We start from the raw sequence: 23,085 nt of genomic DNA, 5'->3' as shown, positions 1-23,085 counted from the left end.
GCAACTTTTTTACAAAAACTAACTTTTTCAACTTAATTTTTGAAAATGTTCCGGAAATACTGCAGCCTTTAAACATACATCAAATCATAGGTTATGTTATATACTATCAAATGAAAAAAAAAATTGTCCCGACATCTTGTCTTCTATGTGCAAATGGCTGTCGAAAATTAAAAAAAAATGTAATGTTTGCGATAAAAATTACATTTTATCGGGATGTTTTTTGTACTTAAAACTGCCATAACTTTTTCAAAAATGAACAAATAAAAATAATATTNTACTTAAAACTGCCATAACTTTTTCAAATATTAACTAATCAAAATAATATTTCTTTATATTGAAACCTTAGGTAATTTTCTTTCATTTGATATCATTTTTTTTTGAAAATCTAACACTTATTCTGCTCACAGGGGGGATTTAAAATTGTAACTTATTTACAAAAAATAACTTTTTCAACTTAATTTTTAAAAAGGTTCCGGAAATACTGCGTCCTTTAAACATATATCAAATTAAAGCTTATTTTATGTACTATAAAATGAAAAAAAAAATTTATACCGACGACCTATCTTCTATGCACAAATGGCTACCATATTCAAAAATATGCTACTTAAACAAATTTTATTTTTTAAAATAAACCTTAACTACAGGTTTGCATCGAAGCGTTTTTTATGATAGTGATTTTAATCACTGTCAGATAGCATCTATACTGGACCCAACTATGCCACGACCCCACTGTGCCGCCACCCCTCTGTGCTACCATTTTTTTTTAAATTTGTTTGATTGAAATTTATTTGTTGAATGCAAGTACTAGTTCTTTTTTTTACCATGGTATACATAAAAGAAATTTATATTAAAGTAAAAAAGTAAATAATTGAAAAAATAGATTTTTTTGTTTTAAAAAATTATTGTATTTTCCAAATATAAAGCTGAATTATTTTTAATGGCTTCGATGCGAAGCTAAGAAGGTATTGGTTTTACTATGCTGTAGTTTTTTTTTGTGTGTGTGTCTGTAATCACTTTCTCAGCTCTCACCGAACCGATTTCTTTCAACGATACGTTAAAAGATCACAAATCGTATTTAGTCGAAGACATTACCCTCAAAAATTGAAAAAATTTCCCTCGTTCTCCGTAAATGGAGGAAATCTCCAAAAAAATTATAAATTTAAAAATCGCTAATTTTCGACATTTTTTCCATTTTTTTTTAACTGCCATAACTTTTCTAAAAATGGCTAAATCAATATAATTTTTTTTATAGATGCATGATGTCTTTACCTATATTTTTTTATATTTTTTATATTTTTTTAATAAATATGACCCATTATCTGCCCACAGGGGGATTCAAAATGACAACTTTTTCACATAAAATCAACTTTTTCAACTTAAATTTTGATAGTGTTCTGGAAACTCTGACACTTTTATATATATCTTAAATTAAAGATAATGTAATATACTTTATTATAAAAAAAAATTTCGGACTTTATTTTGTATTCATGGTGAAAATAAGTAATGAATGCTATTTTTGTATGAAAATTCTCGATTTTATATTTTACATTTTAGCTTCGATGCGGGTTTAATGAGTGTCAATGAACGATATTAAAAACAATAGTGCATTGTTGTAATTGAAATAAAAGTGATAGGATATGAATATATTTGATCTATTATCTATCGTATTACTCAGATAATTAATATCAAAGTCAAGTTCAAATTATATTTCAGTGACATTAATTCAAACACTTTTTATGTATATTTTTTTACGAAAATTAAATAATGTATTTTTTTAGCTTCGATGCTGAGGAGGTATTAATTTTACTATTATGGGTTTTTTTTTTGTGTTCGTTACAACTTTTTCTCTGTTCTCACCGGATCAATTTCTTTCAAAAATACGTCAAAAGATCATAAATAGTATCTAATTGAAAACATTGCCCTTAAAAATTGAAAAAAATTTCTTTGTTTCCTATAAATGAGGAAAATCCCCCAAAAAATTACGATTTTTTAAATCGGTAAATTTCTAATTTTTTTAAACTTTTTTTTCTTAAAACCACAATAACTTCTTAAAAAAAAAACGGTAGCACAGTGGGGTCGAGGCACAGTGTGGACGAGGCATAGATGGGACAAGTATAGATGATATCTGACAGTGATTAAAATCACTATCATNAACGAATTAAAATAATTTTTGTTTATATTAAAACCTTAAATATTTTCCTTTTGTTTGATAGAATTTTTTTCAAAATCTGACACTTTACTTGCTTAAAAAGAAGATTCAAAATTGCAGTTTTTGTACATCGTTTTGGTTATATTTAGTTTCAATGTGAAGCTGAGAAGGTATTATTTTTACATTGATGAATTTTTTTTTTTTGTGTCTGTCACTACTTTTTCTCAGCTCTCAAGAAAAAATTTCGAGATATATTTCGAAATGTGTTCAAAATATTGGTATTGTATTTTGATTAATTTTAATATACCTAATAATAGGGTTATTATACAGAGTGATTTTTTTATCATGACCCACTCAATTACTTATAGAGTAATAATAATTTAAATATTTTTTTTTTTATTATTTTTAGTTACACATTATTCTTGAATTATTAACTATGCAATACTTTTTAAGTTCATCCTTATAAGGGTGTCAACTTTGTTTTTTTAAATGGAAACCCATATTCTTAATTTAATAAAATGTTTGAGTTTTTAATTTAATAGTAAATGGCATTTGAATTATTAATATAACTTTATTCCTTTATTAGATATAAACATTTAAAATTTCAAATTTTTGAGTTAATATACATGTATAATACACAAGGGATTACAAATGCAGATAGTTAAATGATTTTTATGACATCGCTGTCACAGTTACGGATTGTTTATTATTAATTATGACTATAAATAGATATACTTTTTATATAGTCTGTTAGTGTATTTATGAACTCACAACAATGTGCCTTACTACCATTGATAATAACAATGCTATGTAGCTGCGAATATTGTTATCATAAAAAACCAATTGCAATATCATAAAAAATTCAAATGCCATTTACTATAAAATTAAAAACTCAAAAATTTTTTTAAATTAAAAATATGTTTTTTTCATTTAAAAAAACAAAGTTGACACCCTTACAAGGCATAAGGGATGAACTTAAAAAGTATTGCATAGTTCATAATTCAAGAATAATGTATAATTAAAAATAATAATAAAAAAAAAGTTTAAATTATTATTACTCTGTAAGTAATTGAGCGAGTTATGATAAAAAAATCACTCTGTATACATGTTGTAAAACTAATATCTACTTTATAATTTTTTATTATTTCTCTTTAAAAATTACAAAACTAAATTATTAAATATCAATTTCATTCTCTATTTAATTGTTATAATAAATATTTATTCATAATTTATACTTTTAAATCTAAGAAATTATAATCAGGATATAAATAAGGAAATAAGAGTTCCTTTTTGAATAATTTATAAATTTTTAAAATTAAACATTATCTACAGATTTGCATCGAAGCGTTTTTTATGATAGTTATTTTAATCACTGTCAGATATCATCTATACTTTTTTTAACATACATCTATCTATATTTATTAAATTAAATATGTTAATCAAAAGAATCTTTAATTAATGACAATATATTGATCATAAATTAGCAATAACATAGAATATTTTTACAATACATTCACTGTTAAGTTTTAATTTACTAACACATAATTTTTATTAATAATTTAAAATACTTATAAATTAAATTGAAACATTAATTGAATAAATAATACAAACTGCTTGTTTTGTATTGTTATATTATATTTAAGAATAGAAAAAATTATAAGAATCTATCTGTAACTGTATACAGTCCTATAAATCAAGGTGATCGTCCTTTAAACAATAATAGCATCTCTTGATAAAAAAGCAATATTAATTTGATTATTTTTTATGTTAAACCATTTTATATTACCTTTGATTTGAGGGTCTCCAATTATTAGTAATAATTTATTACTACTTCATAGACCAATTTGGGCTCTATTTTTCCAATTAGTTCAAGCTTTTTCATGTATGACGCTGAAACTGTCTTTCAGTCAAATAGGACTCGAATAGTGTTCACCAATAGCTTAGTAGTTTTTCACGCAATTTTATAAGCAGACCTTTTTATACCAGACTTTATCAATAGCCTGGGCTATGTCAAGGAATACTCTGCAACAATAATTTTTTTCTTCAAACGCCTTACTTATTGCGTTTGTTACACGATGAATTTGGTCTATAGTTGAATGTTTGTTTCTAAAACCAAATTGATGATCTGGTTTGAGATTTTTTTTCTTCTATTAAAGGTTTGAGGCGCTTTAAAAGAAGCTTTTCTAAGAGTTTAGCCACTCGTTAAAAGTGATATTGGTCGATATGAAGAAGGTTAAAATATCACAAGTGAACATATATTGTATGAAAACTTAGTATACACCTAACATCAACTATGAAAAGTTTATGTTTGGATGATCTTTAAAATCTAGATTTGTCAAAGTTGCACTACACACCTTATAATAGGGTTTAATAAGTGGCCTGCGTAATGCGTATAATAATAAAAAATATGTCATTAATTTAGTCTAAAACTATAAAAGGTTATAAAAAAAAAAAATGCGAAATATATCACTGGATTAAAAGTTTATAAACTTGTCAAAATCAGATGGGGGATAGTACATAACTGGTTGATATTTTTTTGATTTTGACACTTCTTAATTGTGGCCACCATTCACCCAATGCCAATGAGTAGATAGGACGATAAGAAGATTACGTACTGGATTATAATTAAGACAAAATTTTGTGTAAAATAAATATAAAAATTGAATTTTTATTAATCAAAATAAAGAAATTTAATGTCCGTTCTATGATGTGAAAGAATATATTAATATTTAAAAAGGCACATCGCCTAAATGTTTAAAAACCTTCAAGTGTGTAACTAAAAATCTAAATGTGGCTAGAGGGCGCTGACAATATTATTTTAGTTATATCAGTCTACTGTAAATTAGTAAGTCTTTTGTATCTGGTTAAATGATTACAACACATTATTAAAGTTATTTATTTTTAAATCTACACAAATTTTACGTTAAATATGTTATATAATAATGAATATAAACGTTCCGCATTATGAAAATGATGTGTAAGCAATTTTTCGAATACCCTACTTATAGTTCATAACATTTCTCGACTTATGTTTCATATTTTATAGTCTTCTGGAAAATAATAAAAAAAAAATTTCTGCAAGAATTTTAACCGAAAATTTTTTTAATTAAAAGCTGTAGTTCAAGTGGCATTGTAAATAGTTGACAATATAATTTTTTATTACCTATTGAAAAATAAATGTCTCAATACAAAAGTATTTTTAAAATTTCATAGTAAGAGACATTCTTTTTGAAAGATTACATACATTTTTTATTATACTATCTATTTATACAATTATATAAATTATAATCAATATATTTTTTACACATTAAATTAAAATCAACTTCTGTTTTTTGTTACAAAAAAAATTAGTCGATGAGGCATTTATACTAGATTAAGTACTTAACAATAACAATAATAAATATTATTGTTTCAATAATATTGAGCAATAATTACAATAGACATTTCCAATACACTTTAACACGTCGCACAAACGTTAGAAGTCTAATGCTAAATGGATATGTATAGTGTTTTTTTAAGTTATATATATATATTTATTTAATTAATTTTTAATCCTAATGATTATTTTATAATATGTGGAATGAGCTCAGGTTAGTATCTCCTTTAATTTTTACATGATTATTAATTTTCATTAAAACCTTTTAAATTTTATTTAGACGTGTGATTCTTTTATTGGCGTTTTGTAATTTGGGACACACACTAAAAGCTAAATACACTCCTCAATTAGATTTACACTGGAATATTTTTAAAGTAAAATCATAAAAAATTTTTTTCGAAATAAACTAACAATTATTTATAGTTCTTATATGAATATTTTTTGCTTATCATTATATGATATCCAAATTGCGTTATTCATAGCTTCGATGTAAAACTGAGAAGATATTAATTTCACCATTATGTGTTTTTTAATTTTATTTCTACAATTTAGGATACACATAATAAGACTTACTCAAGGACAAAGGAAATACATCATCGATTAGTATGGGAAGAAAATTTTCATCATACCAAGAAACATAATGATGAAGCCAAAGATGGAAAACACAATTATACACTATATCTTAATCATTTATCTGATATGGTGAGCTTAACGACTTGGTGTATTTTAAATTATATTAATTTACCAGAGGTTTTATTTTTTATTCAATAACGAAAATGATATTTTACAATTACGTTTATTTTTATTCTAATGATAGTTTTTTTAGTGATCGTATTTGGTTGCTATAAATTTACGTTTATTATTTTTCATAACACTTAATTTTAAACAATCAGATGAAAAATAATAAAAATTTCATCATCAAGTACCTTAAAAACTATTGAAAGCTTTACTATGTTGTTAATTATAAATTGATAATTTTTAATTAGTCTATGTCTTCTATTTTATATTTGATTTGCTGAGCTTTGAAAATATTATTCAATAGTTTTTAATGCAAATTACATGCAGCCAATAAGTTTATTCAACATAATTATAAATTTTATAAAAAATTTCAATTGATTTTGTTTAATATATAAATGAATTAAGTTCCAATGAGTTAAGTTATGAATATTATAAAAATAATTTAATTTTTCCTTATTATTATAAGTAATTAAGGACAATTAATATTAAATATGTATATATTTCTGCAACATATCCATCATTATTTATATTTTATTTCATTAAATTATAGCCTCCTAAAATGTATGACAGACATTTCACAAGGCTCTCTCATAGTAAACTACCAGCTTCTAAAAAAGTAGTAATATCAAATATTCATCGACATCATAATGTCACACAACTTCCTGAAGAGGTATTTATTCGAAAAATGTACATTATAACTTAAATTTAAAAAATAATAATAATTACAATAAAATTATGTGCATAGTTTGATTGGCGGGATAAAGGATTTAAAACTCCTGCTTGGAATCAACTAGATTGTGGAGCATGTTACGCATTTAGCATCGCTAGTATGTTAGAAGGTCAACTTTTTAAAGAAACTGGCAAGTTACATACATTAAGGTGAATACTTAGGTCTACACTTTTATCAATTTTATTTGAAAATTATGTGCACAAAGTCTTAAGTTTTACACTATAAACATTGCTTTAAAAATGCGAAAATGAATAAAATTATAACAAGAATAACAGTTGAATATTAGAGACAAATTCTAAAAATATTTAAATGAATTTAGTAACCAAAATATATGCACACTTAATCAAATTGAATATTAATTATACAACTTTTTTATTTAAAAAGCTTATACTACATCAATCTTTAATACTTATTAACAGTTCACAACAAATTATTGATTGTTCAATTGCATATGGGAATCTAGGTTGCTCTGGAGGATCGTTTAGAAATACTTTAGAGTACATTAAAAGAGTTGGAGGTATTATGCAAGGAATAGATTATACATACAAAGCAAAGGTAATATATATAACTATTGTATATTACTCCTATTAATATATTATTAAGTTCTTAATTAGTTCATTGTTAATAATTAATGATGATATTTTTTAATTAAATAAATAAATATTTTTTTATCAAAAGACAAAATGCAAGTAAAAATATTTTAATTATTAAGTATCATTAGTAATGCAAAGATATTCAATAAAAAATTAAAATATATAATAACAAATTATAAAATTATTCAATGATTTTGAGACTAAATATTTGAAACATCCAATTCTTTGAGCCCAAACTGGCTGAATTTACCTATATTATCTATTGCTCTTAAAGTAAAAATATATACGCGTCCACCTAAAAGCCCTGCTATTTCACAGTACATTGAATTGAATGTTGCTGGAATCTTTCCCATAGGTATCCATTCGCCAATATCTGTAGATGGTTTTATTCTATAACCAATATAAAGTTCATAAGATTCTATATATTGTTTAATGGGAAAATTAGATGAAGGATCTGGAGACTTCCAAATTAATTGGGCCGTTGAATCTTTTATTATGCGCACATGCAACGGTGGCGGTTGCCACGCGTTTTTATTATCCCCCTCTTCCTCAACAGGTTTTATGATTATATTTGCATATTGTGGATAATATACATTTAACGATTCGATAATATTTTTAAATTCTTCATCGTTAACTTCTGCCGTACTTCCACTTCGCACTATTTGTAAATATTGGCTTTTCAAGTTTTTCTTGTGATAATGATCTATCAGTGCTCTTGAAGCTAATGCTGCTGACGTTAGACTTTCATCAACTTCACCATTAACTATTTTTTCTTTCAAATACGAAGAAAATGTTATTTTTTTTTTTTCTTTGTTCTCAGCAAATGTCTCTTTTTCAGGGTTCGTCAAGTAGTTATTGTACTTACATTGTTTTTTAGAAACTACTTCTTTTTCAGGTTTCGTTACATAATTATTCCTGTGTTGATTATTAGACGCCAAAAAATACATGTTTTGGTATGATCGTTTCCTATCTTCTTTATTATTAACATAATAATATGATTTTGATGTCGAATTTTGATTCTTTGAATTTTGGAATGTTACATTTGAAGCTGGTGACCAATTGAAACGGGTATTCGACTCTTTACGAGATGACTCTGATTTTTTTTCCGAATCAATAGTTTTGTTTGTATACACTGAGAATTCCTTTTGCTTTTCATTTGAAGCTTTAAACAGAGAATATTCTCCAAGGGGTTCCTTCTTTTTATGTTTTTGAGTCGGGAATGAGCTGTGATATACAACTGGGATATCAGTATCATCAACTACTGTCAAATCTACCACATCAGGTATTTTAGCTTCGGACATACTGACTTCTGATAGTCTATCATCACCACTATAACTAAACATAAATTTAATAATAACTTATAAATAATAAAAATAATTTAATTTTCAATAACATGATTTTGTGAAATCAGTAAAAAAATTATTTATGATGATTTATTTTTAAGGTACATTTTGAAATAATTACAAAGTTATTTACATAACTACCCAAAAAATAATATAATTTGCACTTCTTTCTTTTATAAATTATATTTTACTATAAATATAATGTATAATTATTTTTCGATAATTGTACTATGAGAAATGATCCGAAAATTCCTACATATCTGTATGATAATATTAATATGCAGGTTAATAACGTACGAGTGTGGAATTTTGATATAATATGCTAAAAATTTGTATAAATCATTGGAGAATCAAAAATTATCCATGCATGTTGTATGGAACTTCATAAAAGTGTAGTTCCAAAGAAAAAACTTTTTTAACATAGTTTTTAATTATGAAATTATTGAAAAAATATTGTAACTATTCTACATTTTAACTTATTTTAATAAATTATAATTATTATACTTTTCATTAACTGGTTTTTCATAAGCATCTTGTAAATCACTTTTTTTAACGCATTTTTTTTTACCCTTTTGTAATGCTTTATCATATGTGTATGAAAACCAATGTAAATTTTGTTCACACTGTTTCATCATATATTCACCCAATTCAACGTTTTTTATTTCGATTGTATCTATCACTTCTTTATCGATAATCTTATCAAGTTGTGACAGTTCCATTAAAATTATTTCACGACCATAATTTAATCTAATCATAGGCTGGTCAGGAAAATAGTCATTATTTTGATCTAATTCTTGCTGAGTGCAAGAAAAATTCGAAAATGAAGTCATATTGCCTTAATAACTTGATCTGTAAACAATAAAAACTATTTCACTATCCACATTATTCGTCAAGAATTAACATAAAGTAAGCTATATACATTGGTTTTTATTTAAAAAAAAAAACAATTAAGATTGGTGTTAAAAAATGTTTAGCCAGACATAAAAATATTACTTATTGAAAGTTAAATTTAACTTTAAGTTTTAATCGTTCACTCAAATAATGGATAAAATAATTTTTTTAATTAAACTTTAAATGGGTTATTAGAAATTTTAAAAGAAAGCTATAATTAAAATTAATAATTATTATTTAATAAATTAAAATTCTACATAAAATAATTAAACAAGTATTTACTGTTTTTAATTACTGGCTATAATTAAAACTCGAAGATACAAAATAATTTTTTTTATAAATTCGTAACCTGAATAATTTTTATTTATTTAAAATTAAATTTTTATTATAAAAAAATAAAATTTGTAATAAAATTATTATTTTATTTAAAAATAAATACTGTCTACAAAAAGACATTTTTAACAAATGACACATGATTAAACTTTTTTCTTATTAACTTGTATATTTAAATATAGTTCGTATAGAATCGAATCTTACTTATAACGACTGTAAATAGTTATCGTCATTTATGATTATAGTAATAAACAACGTAATATGATTGAATCTTTTAAAAATGTTAAATGATCTTTTAGGTGGAATATATTGACAGATATGTTCAAGCATAAGTGTTTAAATTCAGTAATGAAAAACTTTTAATATTTGTTTGAGTTTTCTTACTTTAATTCCCTGTTCCATTTTGTAAAATAAATTACAATTAACTTGAAGTATTATGACATAATTTTGAATTTAAAGAAAAAGTATAAACGTACCTGGTCTTAGATAATTTCTAATGAACACTAATTATTTATAAATATGATTGGCAGCACTAAAACTTTTTTACACGTATTATAAACACAATTTTACAAAATATAAAATCAAATATAATATATACGAAGTTATTTTTCAATGAAAATTTATAAAAATGGTGAAACTAATTTATTGAGTAGAATTTTTTCTAATTGACATAGATAATATAAACACTAAATGAATATTTATAAACATTTTTACACGGATGACACAATTTGAATAAAATTTAATCACAGTAAAACTTTTTTATCATAAAAAGACAAAATGCATGCCATAGAATATAATTTATATGAAATTTTTCTATCAATAATACAGGATTTTCAATTAATTTTAGTTTACATAATTGTATTGCGTTTACAATATTTGTTAATTTTTAAATAATGTTTTTTATATTTTCAATCACATTCATATATTAATATATAATTTTAAAAGAAATCGTTCGCAGGGGACTAACCATGTTTTTATTAACTATTTAAATTGTTAAAATACGAACCATTTTTAATAGCGTAATATAAGTGATATTAAAATTGTATTTTTTACTCAATGCTCTTATTTTTGTGCGAGAAGGCCGCAACAATTTTTAAGTCTTCATTTACTTCATTAGTAGAAGTGGTCCTATAACAGATCAAATACCCCCCTATTAACCTAGATTGGGGGCAGGGAACGGACGCCCCGAGGAATTTCAAATATTACTAGCCTAGTCATGGATTAGTTACAGTATTTTTGGATTTTGTTTTTTAGTCATTACTTTATTTATGGCAGTGATATATTCCATAGGGGGGCCCCATCTCAAATTACTACCCTCTATAAGTCTTAATCCGGCCCCGACCCCCCTCCTATCTAAAAAAATCTACTATAAAAAATTTCCTTTTCCAAAAAATAACTGTCAAATACAAAAAAAAATTATAAAACTAGCTCAGGCCATTGTTCTCATAATATGAGCCTGATCATACATCATTCAATCTCTAATAAACATTAAGAAGTGACACTATAAGATCATCAATAAAATGATACCAAATTATATCATTATATATATAATACAATTCCAAATGTTTTTTAATAATGTTTTCATGTTAGTATTAAAAAAAAAATTAATTTAACAAGTAATATAAGGTAAAATTTTATAATTAAATAAATGTTAATAACTAAATACAGGGCATTCTTTCCTACGAATATTTCTAATATGACAACGAACGAGTGCCAAATTTTAAACATACATCTCTGGCTTTTATCCTATTTAGAATTAATTGTTAAAATAAATGTTGTTGAAATATAGGAGACTTTATGTCATTTTAGAAAGTTCAAAGCTATTCTTCAGATATCTTCATGGTCAATCTTACCACCGTTTGATGAACATGCATTGAAAGCAACAGTTGCTCTTGTGGGTCCCGTCAGTGTTTCAGTCAATGCAAGTCCGAAAACTTTTCAGTTATACTCGTAAGAAATTTAGATAACAAATATATATAATAAAAACAATGATAAAAAAAACTTTAACAATTTATGGTATGTTTAGATGAAATTCATTGGATTCAAAAGCCTTCAAATATGTTTAATTTTATCATAAAAACTGTTTATATCTACTTAAACGTCACGCTTGAATTTTTATTTGCAGATCTGGAATATATGATGATCCAATGTGTTCTTCTACGTATGTTAATCACGCTATGTTGTTAATAGGCTATACAAAAAACGCATGGATACTTAAAAACTGGTGGAGTTCTCTGTGGGGTGATAATGGCTATATGTATATGGCTCGTGGAAGGAACCAATGCGCAATAGCCTCCTACGCAGCCTATGCTACGATAAAAGACCCAAAACAACATTGATTACTAAAAATCTATTCCCAAAGGATTTATTGTAGTTTCTATTTTTGAAACAATGGTTTTAATCAATACAGTATTTGTATGCTAAAATGAATAATTTAGGACAAAAATAATAATAAAATTAAAGTAAATATTAGCAATGTATTTATTTTATAGTCACTTAACTATATAACTTGATATTCATTGAGTTTATAAAGACGCTTTCATTTTATGATAGAGCAAGTGGATTTTTTCATAACTAAAATCCAATTTCTAGAAATGTGAGCCTTTATTTTACATCATCTGACATAATCATTTTTGAATGTCAAATAAAAACTTTTTTTTAATCCCAAATGAATAAATTTTCTAACAGTAACCAATCAGTAATATAGTATTTATCATTTAAACTATTTATGTTTTTACATACATAAATAAAAGTATTGACGCGGTAGACTTTTGAAAGGGTTTTTGAAGTTTATAATGTAAAGATTATTTATCGGCATGGTAAAATTTTTTAATACGATGTGGGGTTTGACCCCAATTACCCCCTGAATACGGCACTGCATACACTACCGAATTAATAAAATATTACTTAACTTGCGTGTGGTTCTTGCGTGTACTTTAATAATTAATTTGAACGATATGCTACGTCAATAGTGATTAAAGGATGAACAATAGAAAATTCAAATAATATTGACTAATTAGACATGACAATGGGTCATATGAGTTTTGTTGAATAAAATTATATTTATAAACTTAAGTTGAACTTTAAATTAAATCAATGTACATTTTTTGCTTATTTAGCAAATAATCATTCAAATGTGTTTATAATTTACAGTAATAAAAATAACAACTAAATCATAGATTTGAATATGGCTAGACGGACTTTGATCATGCCTTTAAATTTTTGAAGTTTTTTAGTAAATTTTTATACAATTTGTCTTTAATTAGTAACAATTGTCAATATTATTAAGCGTTTTTGTTGAATTGTTTTTACATAAAAATAATTTTTGTTATAATAATAAGGACATGTTTATTTTAATTTAAATGTATGCCGAGTGTACAAACGTTAATTTTTTTTTAATATTGGCATAACAGAAGTTTTTTATACTTTTTCAAACGTAAGCCTAACTTAAAATTAGTTTACATAACGATTTTAAATTAACTGAAAACTTATATTAATACACCTACATAGTTAACTTAAATTGATTAACATTAACAACTTTTTCCAAAAATATTATTTGTCAATAAATATCTATTTACTTCAAGTAGAATCATTTTTCACCAAAAAGTTTTCGTAAACACAAAAACTGAAATGTGGTACGAGCTCAATTTTAAGGAATCGATCGGTTTCTGCACCGACCCTACGTGAATTCTTTGCGTACCATGTCAAATTCATTTTTGTGAAGTAACCACCTCAATTGTACTGTCAATTACTTATATTGAATTCGGCAATCTAGCACCCCAAAAAGCCATTGTAGTTTCATAGTTATTATTGGTAAATAGGGGAATGAATTTATTCGATTTGGTTGGAACAGTCTAACGAATAGGCATGTATATTATTCTTGAAATCTTTAATGGCTGAAGCAACACAAACATTCAAAAATGTACACCTCTTGATTAAATAACATATTTTTTTAAATACGTTTCTTTTAACCAGTTATCATAGGATCCTATCTAAGTTCAACAATAAAATGTCATAATTTGTCTAATGAATTCTTCGAATGCTTGTACCCAATATATTTTAAATTAAACTATTCAAATTTTTCAAGAAATGTGAAAATTAATGACTATATTACACATCAAAATTACTATTTTTAATTCTATTTAATTTTTAATTTATTAATTTTTAAAGTATTGTTTTTATTCAAACTAAAAAATAATTTGTTTTATTCTATTTACGATTATTCATTTTGTTTCAAATTTATAGGATATATAAGAAAAATAAAGTTTTTAAATAAATTAACGAATTGCACAATGGTCTTACAATAGAATTATTTTTCAGATAATAAAATGGTAAATACCCATATAGAAATATAATATTCGCCAAAGTCTTAAAGACTGATTCATCTAACTCAATTTAAAATTAATCATGGTAAAAAATTATTTTTTTATTTATGTAAAATAAATTTAAAGTTAATTTTTACCATTATAAAATTATTTTTAACTTTAATAATATTATTAAAAAATAATACATGGTTTTCAACAATTGATGATTTTATGTTTATTGACAATGCTTGTTTTACCTTTAAAACGACCATGAACATAAAATTCAATATATTATATCTTACTAATTACCCAGAGTGGTGTTAAAGATTTAAATGCCTGAAATAATATATTATGACAAATATATATATTTATTTATTTTTTCATTAGCTCCAATGTGTAGCTGAAGAGTTGTTGATTTTATGATGGGTTGTGTTTTTTTCCTGTCCATGAAAATTCACAGCTCTCACTGAATCGATTTAATTTTATCGTCACATAAAATTTGAAAAATTCCCTCAATGTTAAAAATTTACGCTACTATAAAAAATAGCTTTTTCAATTTTTTTGTTTTCTTTATTTAAAAACTTTTAAAACTCTGACTCTAAAAAAAATTAAATAGAGTATTTTTGAGACAAAAAGCTTTTCCTTTGTATGATTTCTATGAAAATCCTAAATTCTGGAGAGGTTTAAAATTTTTAACTCAATTTTTGAAAATATTTTAGGACGTCTACCCTAATTTAACTTATATCAAACTAAAGCTCTTAAATTGTACTACAATATTAAAAAAACCATCACATAATTATTGGAAAATTTACAAATACCCAAATTATTACAAAATTTACCAGATTCACATAAAAGAATTTTTTATAATAGTGATTAACTATTATCATTTATACTTGTTCCAACTATAACACAATCCCATTGTATCACGACCCCACAGTTGTTTTTTTTCTTTTTAACTAAAATTTTCTTAATTTTTATGCTATAATAATAATAGTAATAATAATCATAATAACTATATCAAATAGTTATAAATAATAATTCTGTTGTAAAAATTATATAAACTTCTCAAAAATAAAGTTTTAACTTATCAATTGAATAACTTGAGACTTATACATAGCTCAAATTTGGAGGATACTCAAGAAAATGATCTTTTTAAATTAAAACAATTTTCTATACTGTGGTAAAAGTTAAAGCTCATATTTGTATAGATGATTTATGATAGTGATAAAAATATCTTTCAAAAAAACGTTTTATTTCTGTAGAGTAGTTAATTTGTAGAAGAAATTATGAGATTGTTCCAAAACCAACATCAATTCCTTTATCTTTAATTATATAGTGATTATTATATTAAATTTATGTATATTACACATAGGCGTAAATTTATGAAAACATTTGTGGAGGCTAAATTGATTTTTTCTTAACCCCAATTTTTTTGTATAAAAATACATCTAATTATTTTTTAATTTTAAAGAGGGGTTATGGCAACTTTTAGGATTAATTTTTGATTTCTTTCTTGATTTACGCCTATGATATTACATGAATAAATACTTACTATAGTAATTAAATTTAGTATGAAATTAATAGTCAATTTTTAATATAGTAATTTCTTGGAAAAATTATAAACTAGTTAAATTAAATTTTATTTTATAAGCTTTAATTGTTTTATATACAAAAGATACTTTTATTAGAATCCTTCTCCGTTGATAGGTAAAGAGTCAGTTTTTCAATAAATAAATACCTAATGAAAGGAACATACCTAAGGTTTTAATAAAAAAAATTGTTTAATTCATCCATAAGTACTATGTTACTTATACAAGTAAATAAAATTTAAAAATGTCGAAATTTAACAATTCTAAAATCGTAATATTTTGGGAATTTGCCCCATTAATGGAGAATGAGAGAAATACTTTCCATTTTTTAAGAGTAATGTCTTAAACTAGATACGATATGAGATTTTTTGATGTATTATTTAGTGAATCCGATCCAGTTAGAGCTGAGAAAAAGTGTTAACAGACAAAAAAAAAAAATTTTAAATTAAACTTGTTATAGTAAAATTAATATTGTATCATCTTCACGTAGATGCCAAAATAGATAACTATAAAAATTTAGTCTTACTATATATTATCTATTATTTTAAGTGTTAACTCTAATTTGTTGGTTTTGCTTGAATCGATTTATAGCGGAAATAAATGATGTTATAACATCTCTATAAGATGTAAAGGATGATGCTAAAAAAAATTTAATAACTAATAAATTAAAAAATAAATGTAACTAAAAAAAACTAACAATTCATTTTAATTTTTGTATTTATTTTGAGTAGCTTATGTTAAACGGATCACTCTGTATACTTATTTTGGAGGAGGATTATATTTTTAAAATTGCATTGAGCTGTTTGAAAATTAGTATACTTTGAGCTAAATCATGAGCCAGACTGTACATACTTATGTTGATTCATATATAATATAAATTCTTAGCTGTGTAGTAATACAGCTAATATAATATAATGGTAATTTACTATTAACTTGGTTTCAAATTTTTTTAACACCTATCAAATATTATAAAATTTAATATCAATCAAACATCTATATGTAAAATGTAAACTGATAAATTAATTATATGACGTATGTTTAATATCAAATTACATTGTACACGATTGTAATTATTAATTTGTCAATTGCAATCACTATTGTCGTGTTAAAATTGTTAACATCACGAATATTTTTTAAATTTAAAGCAGTTTTTAAATAAACCCTTTACGTCGATTAAAATAAATTTTTTACAAATTATGTACATTATACAATTTTTTTACTTCTATGTAATTCTTCAATTGTAATATAGGTACAATTTACAGCAGTACCAGTTATACAGGGTGTTCAATAAATAAGGATTCATTACTCAAGGAAACGATTCACTATTGTTCTCATTGTTTATAATAATTTACATGTTTCCTTACTTATTGAATACTCTGTGTAGTTCGATGATAGGTAGATCACCTTAATTAAATTCCACGTTGTACGTTTTAAACACACTGTGTTTAAAACACCAAAAGTTTCAAAATTTACATCGGTCTAATGGGATGTTTTTGACGTTTTTATCTGTTTACTTAAATTTTAGGTAGATTAAAAAAAAAACATGTTTTTTAACACACTTTATTGAATTACATTACTTTTGTTGAGACACCATCATCGTTGAGTGTTATAATAAAAAATGCAGAAAGAAACTTATAAAAAGTACTTTTTTGCAAATATAATAATTCAAATGAAATGATTTATTTATTTTGTGTATGACAAAAATTATAAAATATTTTCTGAATGAAGTTTGTTTAGCGCATAATATTTATTGATTAAATACTATTCTTATTAATGTATATGTTCACTACACAAATTATATTTTATACTAAGGATAACAAATATTTTTTGACTAAAACATAGTCCCTCGAATTATAATATAATAAAAACGATGAAAATTGATATTTGCTGTAGTATAAATATCATATGATAAGATAAATAAATTTAAGATTATTTTGCATAATTATTAGACTAAATACTTGTCTATTTAGAAATAACTCATTCGTAATAATACACACATGACGCATATTTAAACATTTTTTCATGTGAAATTTAATAATACTATTATTATGCAATGAATAAATCATAAACAAATTTTACGTTACAAAAAAAATCTAAATTTTCTTGATTATTATGTTAAACGTTGTCTATATAATGATAAATTTTAAGTTTTTATTCAGTTTCAGCTGCCAAAATGAATAATACTTGCGATAAGCACATGACTTTTATTAGTCGTAGTAATTAAATGGTAGGTAAAATAGATTAAAATCGGCAAAAATTAAATCGACATTATTCCAGCTTTTTTTTTAATAGATATGTTTTAGGAAGTACTCAACAGTATTACATATTTACAACATATATTCCGTACGTCTTTAGTTACTATCAAATTTTTCGAATATGTAAACTATTAGACTATTAAAATGTTTGTTTCCTATAAGAATATGAATAACTCACGTTAAAATAAAAACATAAATGAAGTGCTATTTTTATTGATCGTATTTTAAAAGTTAAAAATAAAACCTTTTAATATTTTTAACATTAAACAATCGTTTATATTATAAAAAATCATTTAAACAATTATATTATTTTATTATTTTGCGTCATTTTGAAAAGTATTTAATATGTATAGGTAGGATAATAAGAACGTCGAAGTTACAATATTTAATTAAAGAACGAATAATGTTTACTAAGCAAGTATAGGATTGTCTTAAATATTTTTTACGATGACATAGGTCTCTAGAGAATACCAAGTAGCTAAATATTTAGCACAACCAACCATTTTAATTTATTTGATTCATAAATATACAAGAATTAGTAACACGTTACTTAATTATCCAGTAAGAATTTTCAACAACATTTTCCTTAATCTTGTTAATATATTATATCCTATATATTATCCTTAAAATATTTATTTATATTTCAAAATTTCAATCATTCTTGAGAATGAATGAAAATAAAATAGTTACAAAAATAATGAATAAAACCTCTTTAAAAATTACTTAAAATTATTTTAGTTATACAATTAAATTTTTTACTATAATTATGATATTCTAATGAAAATAGATGATGAAAGATTATAGCGATTTTGCACTGCCACAACAAATGGTTGAATATTTACTGATAAAATTTGTGAAACCCAATAATAATATGTCTGATAAGTAGACAAGTACAGACAGTTCCGGTGATTGGCCTACGCATCCGGATATTAATGAATAATATATGACTAATTATAAAGTAGTATTAAAAAATTATTGTTTTGTACAAATTATAAAACATACACTTTGATATAGTTTTATTTGTAAATTAAAAGGTATGACAGTTAATCTTCGAAATCTAAATAAATCATTCTAAAAATGTTTGTGATTGAACACTATATTTCTCAAAAATACATTTTTTTATTTTATAATTAGGCTTCGATTATTATTACAAGGAGGATCTCATATAAACTAAACATTTTATTAGTGTCCATAATACTTCAGCTCTTTTACTTATTAATTATAACTACCAAACATTTTCGAGGATTTTAAGAAAAATACATAAAGAAATTATTTTTTACTTAATATGTACGAATAATTTATTAACTGATAAAATTAGTAATTCTATAACAACAATTTTTACGCTATTAAACGAAAAATAAGATGTTTAATTGTTACTTAAGAGTAACAATTTAAATGGAAAATATAATTTTTTGTTGAACCTGTAATCAAATATATTTAACACACTTTTATTTATAAATTATAATTAGATATTCTTTAAGCACAATTTTCATTTTGCTCCACATTCCCCTACCCTTTAAATTACAATTACTGCCTTTTATACTACCCAGGGAGGTAATTTATAATCATATTACTATCATTTTTTTTCAATTTTCTCTTTTTCCAAAAGTAACTTTTTTTCTAAGTTTTATTTCAAATTTCAATTTTTCTGGAAATTTTTAATCCTAGACTGACCAAATATTTTGTACAAATTATGCCATTTTATAATACCCCAAAAATTAATAATTTCAGTAAAACATGATTGTCTTATTTATACCATTGATGAAATTTTTATTTTTCATATTTTATCGTTAACTACGAAATGTATTCAAACGCATTTTAGTACAACTCAAATCTATTAGCCGATAGATCAAATTAAAATGTATGTAAGATATTTTATTGTTGATTATCATTAAATATATACATGATTTTGTGTATTTAATTGCAAATTTAAGTATTTTTTAAATATTTTAACAATCTTACAGATAACTAATCGGTTGATTAACTGCTTATTGCAGTAATTTATAAATAAAAATATCTGATTATCATGATGATTGTAATATTTTATCTTATCAATAATATATTGTGTCACAACTTCATTATTTGTATAATTCAGCTTAATCGTGTAGATATATTTTACCACTATACAGAAATACATTGGTTTGCAGTATAGAAATTTTATGGTAATCAAACAATATTATTTTAGATCTCTTTCGTATTTTAAAAAATATTTAATAGACAATTTTCAATCTATAAATAAAATTAATTTGTGTATTATAAATTTAAAAGGTATGCAAGCAAAATTTTGAACAATTTAAAACACAAAACAAGTTCTTTAAAACAGTTGCAATTTTTTTTTTTTTTTTATTAATTCAATTGTATTTTTGTTACTCGAACAAAATATTTGTAGGCTTGGTAAATTATTTATTCTCCAAACAAAAATATTTGTTGTTTAATCAACAAGAGAAATTTTAGGCTGTATATTATTAATAATTCTTTTCAGTATTAGAGTATCATATTTAGAAGGAGATATTTAATTCCCTTTTTATTCAATTGCTCTTGTGTATGATAGATGAATCATCAATGTGCATTTTAATGAAATTATATATTTACAAAGCAATTTAATATTTCTGATAGATAGTACTCCATACACAAACTAGACGTTAGTTTTGAAAATAGTACTTTTTGATAATCATTGATAAGTTTTCCTGTCAAAGGTTTTTGATTATAAAAGTTAACATTTAGACAACCTTAAATAAACTTTTTTTTAAGTTTCAAAAAAGCTGTGATATATAATTATAATATAACATTTTTATTTAACTTTTATCAAAAACGTCAAAGGCACAAACATCATTAATACCAATGACAAAAAAATTTAAAAAAGTGTTCAAGAAGTCTATTGAAATCATTAATCGATTTTTCCAGATCAACGCTTAAAACACCTCTTTTTGAAATCAGGAAGTGGTTCCAGGTTTTTTTTTTTTTTTTAATTACCTGTAATCAAATATTTTTAAATCAAAATATTTCAAAAAATAATGAATAATAAAAAAAATAATAAAAAATATTTAAAAAAAATGTTTAACAACCAACGCATTAGACAATCGGTTTTTTTAACAAAAATAAATAACTACTTTAAATTAACCGGCTAAAGACAAAAATAATAAATTGGTTTCATTAAGATCTGGTTTAAAATTAAAATGCATTTTTACACTTTAACAAATGATTAGAGTGTGAAGATAATACTGTATTTTTGCTTAGAGAAATATTTTCTTATGTATACCACCTTAGAACAAAAGCCTAACTGTTACTAGTATATTTATTATTATAACAATAGTAATTTTGTATAAACCCTTTATGATGAAAATGATTATGACTTAATAATATATTTGATGAGGGAGATTGTAAAAAATGTATTATGAATAGCCATTCTAACACATTTTTTTTTTTTGTGTGTGTGAAAACAAATACTTTAAAATTGTATATTTTATTATTAACCGATGTTAAGCTGTTAAATTTTTTTTTTTTTTGTTAATTTACTATAAAAACGAGAATAACGGTAAAACGATAACCGAAAGCGGTTACTGATTTTAAGTATTCACTTTTTATTGGGCCGATAACTTTTTTTATTGTAATGGTTTGAAGTCCTGATTTTACAAAAAATTTCGCAAATATTATTTTTATTCTCTTCTGCTCTCCTACACTTATTTAATTGAAGATATTTAAAAATTTTTTGCTGTACATTAGACAATAATGGGTGTCGTAATATACCAGTCACAATCATAATATGGTAAACAGTAGGCTACTCTGTTTGTATCCACAATAATGGTCTTTAATTTAGTCTTTTCGTTTAAGATAATCAACACTTTTATAATGTATACATTATGTTACATTCTTAGAAGAACATGATTCTTTTCAATCAAAAAAATCAAATAAATGACTTATAGAAATATATAACAAACGTAACTCTTTAACCATATTATATTATACACGTTTCAATCATAAATCAATTATTAGTCACTTTTAAAATCTTTCTTTACCGTGAAGAAATCTATAGATTATACTTGTCGTTTTTTTTTTATTCTTATCTCAATAATTGGACGTAATGTTTCAACCCTAATCTTAATTGTAAAAAACTATATTAACATTATATAAAATGTCAAAATGATGTCTATACTATTCATCTGTAATAATTTGTACATTTTAGGCTTACTTATCAATAAACAATAATATTGAATAAGAATAAAACAATTATTATTTTTTTAGGGATATACAAGTATTATAAAAGGCAGAGCAATCCATTTTGTTTTAATCGCGCACTCGAAATCCTTTACGTAAAAATTGTGATCGTAATTGTCGGAATTTGTACGTGTTAAAGTTGTGAACTAAATATCGAATTTGTGTTATTTTATTAATTATTACTAAATACTGTTACCGATGTTATTCTAAGAATAAAGACGAAAATTACCAGGTAAGATTTCAATTAATAATTATTTTGCTTATATTATTTTAAGACCCTCGAATCACGCACCGAATGAAAGTTACTGTCACTGTTGTTCAACACTTTTGAATTTTCATGTTTTAATATTTTATAATTTAGTAAAAAATTAAACAAGCGTTGAACCATCTATTTTACAAAGTTTTTGAGATGTGGGACACCGGTCCCGTCTTTAAACCATTTACGAGGCCGTGGGACATATGCATTTATGCGCGCACGCATCCTGTAGTGCATTTCCTATTACAATGGCGGTAGAGGCGTCGCGCGTAAACAACAATATTGTAACAGCGGCCTAGGCGGATTTGACCGT

At 24.0% G+C, this 23,085-nt stretch overlaps 1 protein-coding gene across 1 annotated transcript; it reads left to right on the top strand.

Moving 5' to 3' along the window:
- Positions 1-5,585: 5,585 nt before the first annotated feature.
- Positions 5,586-12,625, top strand: LOC126897462 (procathepsin L-like). Its single transcript, XM_050671070.1, has 8 exons — positions 5,586-5,739; positions 5,806-5,899; positions 6,078-6,227; positions 6,814-6,933; positions 7,009-7,142; positions 7,413-7,548; positions 11,943-12,103; positions 12,279-12,625. The coding sequence occupies exons 1-8, from the start codon at positions 5,723-5,725 to the stop codon at positions 12,490-12,492; spliced, it is 1,026 nt and encodes a 341-aa protein (XP_050527027.1). The 5' UTR covers positions 5,586-5,722; the 3' UTR covers positions 12,493-12,625.
- The last annotated feature ends 10,460 nt before the right edge of the window (positions 12,626-23,085 follow it).

This window comes from Daktulosphaira vitifoliae, unplaced genomic scaffold, assembly GCF_025091365.1.
Source record: "Daktulosphaira vitifoliae isolate Bord-2020 unplaced genomic scaffold, ASM2509136v1 Scaffold_2, whole genome shotgun sequence".
NCBI lineage: Eukaryota > Metazoa > Arthropoda > Insecta > Hemiptera > Phylloxeridae > Daktulosphaira > Daktulosphaira vitifoliae.
Note: the sequence above shows the minus strand (reverse complement) of the source record. Positions and strands in the feature narration are given on the sequence as shown.

Bases quoted from the DNA above. Each gene is read 5' to 3' on its own strand.
- LOC126897462 (XM_050671070.1), top strand. The intron at 5,900-6,077 runs GTAAAATCATAA...TCTACAATTTAG, and splicing joins TACACTGGAATATTTTTAAA to GATACACATAATAAGACTTA. The intron at 12,104-12,278 runs GTAAGAAATTTA...TTTTATTTGCAG, and splicing joins AAAACTTTTCAGTTATACTC to ATCTGGAATATATGATGATC.